At 45.3% G+C, this 5,968-nt stretch overlaps 1 protein-coding gene across 1 annotated transcript in view; it reads left to right on the top strand.

Annotated features, from left to right (window-relative positions):
* The window catches only part of T265_07332 (hypothetical protein), a gene marked incomplete at both ends in the record, with an annotated part of 27,379 nt that overhangs the window by 13,817 nt on the left and 7,594 nt on the right, over positions 1–5,968 (top strand). Inside the window, one exon of the mRNA XM_009172824.1 lies at positions 618–1,069. Coding sequence (XP_009171088.1) covers positions 618–1,069 — 452 coding nt within the window. The remainder of the gene's footprint in view (positions 1–617; positions 1,070–5,968) is intronic.

Here is a 5,968-nt window from a genome sequence, read left to right as displayed (position 1 = left end):
TTACAATAAGGCTTTCAAATAAGTCATGGCTGTACGGCAGTGAAACATTGGTGTTGAACACTGATGTCATGCTGTCGATGATGATGATGATGGGGGCCTTTCCATACCTAATGACTCAGCAGTCTGACGCAATTACCTGGCCCAAATATTCTGAGTAAAGCGTGGATATTTAACTCTTCATGATGATATGCGCAACAAATGCGTATGAAGCCGCATTGGACTCATGACAAGGTCTGTCTTCGTCTGGATAATTTATCGATAATTCACCCTCATGATTTCGACAGGGACTTGGAAAGTACGCGGCCAGATTGTTTCTGATGGATAAATAGGTCTCCCATTTGCCAGACCACAAGCCCGATAGAATCCATTTCTTTGCAGTATTCGTAATCGGGTGGAGTTTGTCTCGAACCATAAGAAGGATTGTCTGCATGCTGGGAACGTAGACACTGTCATCAGTCTTCGACAAGCTCGAACGCTTCGGTTACGTTGAGGATAAATCGCTCGCAGCATGGACGCTGGAGAACATCACGCCAGTTGAGAGTCTCAATTAAGCCTGGATATTCACTATCATAAGCATATGGTTGAATTACGCTGTCCCGTTTTGATCTTTGTTTCAGCCCTAGTCTTGGCAACGCTTCAACTGTATTTGACTGCAAACGTTGACAGCCCGCCGTCGCGCTGCTGCATGGATAGTACTGTTGAAACAGTGGATTGTGATTCGCAAAGCGTACACGTCAAATCCTGTCTAGTTCGTCGACCGTCCAGTTCAACAGGCCCGAAATACGCTAGTCTATTAACGACGCACACCACCTTGTCGTTTGATTCACCCGCCAGTCTGTACCAGAATCGTGACCACAGCGGGTGCTTGAGCGATCCATTTCCGTTTACAAACGTCAAATCGTGCTGTTCTACCGCTAATCGAGGCTTCTCCTCCCCTCCCAAAGGAACTCCGCTCGCCTCACTCGAACCACGACGCCGCCACTCACACATGGAATTGCTTAGCTTCAAACGCTCCAGTCAGTCACGAAGCCCTCCTCCCCCGGTGGATGTGGTTAATGCGATCAGTGATGTGAGTGTATCGTGTCTGTATATGCTTTTGGATAGATGCAGTCCATATTTGTGCTCTTGTACATCACACTACTCAAATGAAGTTGCGTTGTGAGTAACGTTGCTGAGTACAAGTGCCTCAGTGCCGATAACTTGATTTATCCTAGCAGTGCCAACCACTATGTCGTATCATACACCATATTGTAGTCTTATGTCGCGTTGTATTGCCCTAGTGTTGTGTTGCATTATAGCATTACATCTCATTACTTCAGTCAGAGGTCGTATGGTTGGGCACTTTAGCTTCACTCTATTCATATAAATTTCCATGATGTTACAGGAGGCAAATTCGTATCCCATCATACTAGTACTTCTGCTATCGTATCGAAACGAACACCTCAAACAGTTGTGCTTGATCATTGGTGATGATAGTATTTTACAAATATATTTTAATAGCACAGGTATGCTGAAAAGCCAAGCAACATGGTGAAGCTGTTTGTCCCCATTGAGAGCCGCCTGGGGTACTTCGCTATTCTCGAAAGGGTTAAACGGTTATATCCCTTCAGGGATGAACTTGCTCAATATTCGCCAGCATCTTTTTGCAAACTTCCACATTATGCTGACAATGGCGAGCGTTATTAGTAATGCAATGAGATGTGGGAATAATCAGCGGAGATATGAAGAAATCGTCGTTCAGTCGTAACATCCTTTCGGTGCCTAGCTGTCATGCCACCCGAGGAAGTATGGAGTAATGCAATGAGATGTGGGAATAATCAGCGGAGATATGAAGAAATCGTCGTTCAGTCGTAACATCCTTTCGGTGCCTAGCTGTCATGCCACCCGAAGGAAGTATGGGGCCTGGGATACTGCCAGGTTTCCCAACCCTAGAGAGGAAAAGTCGATATGCATAGGTTGGGTTCGAACCATGCAAAAGAACTCCACACACACATACAGTTGTTGTAAATAGTTGTGCCCACGCGTAACTTGGAAGGGGAAGGTTGGAAAATGTGGAAAAAGTTGGGACTGGGCTCATCATCGCGTACAGCAGCGCAGCAATAGTGGAATCTGGCACTTAAACTGCCATACAGCCATTGAGGAAGAAGGGCCCAATGGAAAGTGGGATGAAAGAGCAAGGGTGTGGAAATCCTATAAATAGCTCCATGTCTTTGGAGAAAACAGCCAAGAGCCAGATACCTACACTTTCTAAAACCATTAGAATAAACACATCTCAGCGCCATGCTGGAGTGAGACGCCCTTAGCGAGTTTGACTCAGCATTATTTGCGAACCTCACTTAACACAACCCCAACATACAATGAGAGAAAAAAGTTTGCCAGATAATCTCATTAAGGAGTATAAGTTCACCGTTGGGGTCACTCGCTTGCTTCGCAACGGGATTTGCAGCCACGTGCAAGAAAAATCACACAGCCGAGAAATCACGAAGGCCTTACAACACTCAACTTGACGGTAGCTGTCTTTATTTCGCGTTGACATACCATGGTTCGTCTTCAGCAGAAAATGAGACGTTCCTGCCTGTGAAAGAATCCAGAGAAATGAACTTCAGCCCTGCAATCGGGGGTATTCGTGGTCAGTTTTTCAAGAAGAGTTAGGGTGATAAATATGGGAAGGAAGGGGGTGACACGACAAGCTATTTGCAGCCACGTGCAAGAAAAATCACACAGCCGAGAAATCACGAAGGCCTTACAACACTCAACTTGACGGTAGCTGTCTTTATTTCGCGTTGACATACCATGGTTCGTCTTCAGCAGAAAATGAGACGTTCCTGCCTGTGAAAGAATCCAGAGAAATGAACTTCAGCCGTGCAATCGGGGGTATTCGTGGTCAGTTTTTCAAGAAGAGTTGGGGTGATAAATATGGGAAGGAAGGGGGTGACAGACAAGCTATGAAGAACACCAACCGTGATAACACCTGTGAAATCTTATCGGTGCGCTGGAAATGGTGAGCGTCTGGAAGTTTGCCTACCAGAGTTGATGAAGACCACGTCATTAGACGACTGTGTTTCAAACCGGCTACGGATCAGAGGGTTGGTGAACCTGTGGGTCAGTGGAGATCGAACTGTTTAAGCTTTCCGCTTTTCTTCTGGCCTCAAAAACTTACATGTGATCGTGTGGTTAATTCCGTGATTTTCTGCTTGAATACAGTTGAGGCGATCTTGCTTTGTCTCATTACGAACTGACGTCATCCACCTCTTTGATATACCATGCTGAGTAGGAAATCAAGACAAGGGTTTGAAGTTGCTTTTTTAACAAAGTCAGTGGATTCATATCTAGTAGGTGAGTAGTGAGTAGTAGTAGGGAGGGGTTGAAAGGCACATGCATGAGGAATTCTCGGGAACGGTGAAGTGAACTTCTCTAGAAAAAGCTCGTAAAGAATACACTAGTGTCATCTCTTCTCGGAGGCTCTGAATGTATGAAAGTTGAAGACTCCCAACTTGAAATGTGGGGTTGAGGTTATTCTTGTTCATATTTCCGACTATTCTTGGTATATATGGGATCGATGGTATCTTGTGTTAATTGGTCGCTCGAAACCATCTCTGAAAAGCCAGAAAATACGGATTAATGAACATCCACACTGTGATATTTAGTGTATCCACTGTTAATAAACAGATGAGCCTTCACCTCTGCTCACATATTCCGCTTGACGCCATGTGTGTTAGATGAGACCCCTTGGCGATTCATTGAACAAAGCATTTTTCTGATGAACGTGTTCCTGTTTTGCCATGAGGCTTCCGTCCACGATGCTGGTGACACAGAAATAATGAGTTACTTCTATAGCCCCTGTGTAACCGCAGCATGAAACATTCAAGTGTTCGCGCCAACAATACTTCAACCATTTCAAGTGTGCCAGTTGTTGGCTTCACCACACTCGAGTCGTGTGCCGCTGCATGGGCAACAGAGAACGTTAGGAGTAGTTGAGGTCAGAAAATAAGGAGGCATAATTTCTAGTCTAAAGAGTGTCTCGATGAACTCTGCTGCAAACCGTTCACATGCAAAGCCAGTGATCTGTTTGGTGTGGCTAAAATTAGGGTCTCAGCAATAAGGCTGTCAGTCCAAGCAGAGTTCAGCGGTTTGGCTGTGATCAACAGAATTGAGATTGTGAACGTTTTGATGGCTGTTCGAGGGACACTTTTCATGGGAAGGGGGGAGGAAACGTTGCAGCTTTCATAAGGCTGGAGGAGGCTGGGAAGGAGACGGAAGAATGGCGATTACATTTTCCGTTTTGCAAACAGGAAGCATTCCCCTATTTGACTTTGAAACATAAGATATTGAGGGATATTTGAAAAAACTGCCTTCAACACCTGACAGTGCTCCATTTGTGATAGCACGTTGCCCTGGTGGTCGAACATCCGCTTCAGGATGAGCCTGTCATATCGAATACAGCCGATGGACTCCTGCGCACAGTGGGCGATGCCATACGCGGTTCTCGTTGGGTGTGTGTGCAACTAATTGAACCCCATGTACCCGGTATAAACCCGAGGAAATAAAACCAGATGGTAGACAGTCCCAAGGCCATTAGTACGCCCTAAAGATGATCCATAACTGCTAGGTGGAGGTAACTGAACGGTTTGGACCCGCAGCGTATGTAAAAAGTGGTCCGGGGAGCGCACCACACATTAAGCGCCTTCAGTGTTTATTCCCTGCAACGATGTTGAAATCTAGTGTCATTGTGGGCTTAGTTCTCCAGAACATCCGGGGGTTGGTTTGGTATATGTGTACAAACTAAAGATAAAAATCAATTCAACCAAACTATATAAATTACGGCACAATGAAACCCAAAACGTAGTACAACACAACACGGCAAAATCTATTTCCATGCTTATCAAATAGATGGGAGATAGCAATGCATCACACGGGCAACCCAAACACCCAAGCAAGTGGTAAACCACTGGGGTCCCCTGGATGGCTGTGCTCACTAGGACCACAGTAAAGGCTTTCTGTCACTCATGACAACTCCGTGGATTTGCGTGCGTGTCATTCGAGATCTCAAGTCGCCTACTGGTCGAGGGATAACGGCAGTGTGGAAAAACGAGACAGTATACCGATTTGATGATTTAGTGAGGATGCTATCGTGCAGCGGTCTTCAACGGGAACGATAATGCCCCTACGGGAGACCCTTCGAAATCCCCGTTGACAGTCGCTCGAGTGGACCGAAAAGAGATAGTAGCACAAGGCAATATGAGTACCGCAGTGACATTTTATTCCACCAGCTCATCCGATCCAGTATACTGCAGCTTCGTGCGCTGAATTGTGATGTCATCTCCCTATACACGGAGCCGTGGAATACGAACCCATTTCTTCACTGGTAATGTTGGCGTTGCCCATCAGGAAGTGTTGCTTAAATTGCTTGATTTCCCTATGTTCGAATGATTCAACTCACCCATAATAGTCAGTTGCATAGTTTGCCAGTTGCGAGGCTCATGTTGAAACGCCACTTCAACCACTCAGCTTGTGGAAATGGGATGCTGGGTAATAGGTGTGTATTAGAGAGTGGTAGAAGACCAAGTTTAAGACCAATGACATTATATATATATATATATATATATACTAAAGCTACCAGATTCATAGCGATCTTGTTGGTTCTACATTATTTAAGATACCTTAATATTCGAGCTCAGTTTTGAGTACCTGTGTAACATCTGCTGCTTGACGATTTCCGGCGCAAAACCCATATCCTTGTCTTCCTAACCAGTAAAATGCAGGACATATACCAGATGGATAAACGGGCATTTCGACTGGTTTGACGAATTTGTTTGACGCTTGCGCCATTCCTGAAGGTGCGTATCCACCCATTTGCCCCAGCCTTTCAATTGCTTCGTCCTTAGCTTTTGGCAGTTTTGCTAAATGAATATTTTTGCCTCTAACCGCGGTCTTCAGCTGAACAAGTCCGATATCATTTCCCCCTGTT

The sequence above is a fragment of the Opisthorchis viverrini genome (assembly GCF_000715545.1).
Source record: "Opisthorchis viverrini unplaced genomic scaffold opera_v5_168, whole genome shotgun sequence".
Lineage (NCBI taxonomy): Eukaryota > Metazoa > Platyhelminthes > Trematoda > Opisthorchiida > Opisthorchiidae > Opisthorchis > Opisthorchis viverrini.
Note: the sequence above shows the minus strand (reverse complement) of the source record. Positions and strands in the feature narration are given on the sequence as shown.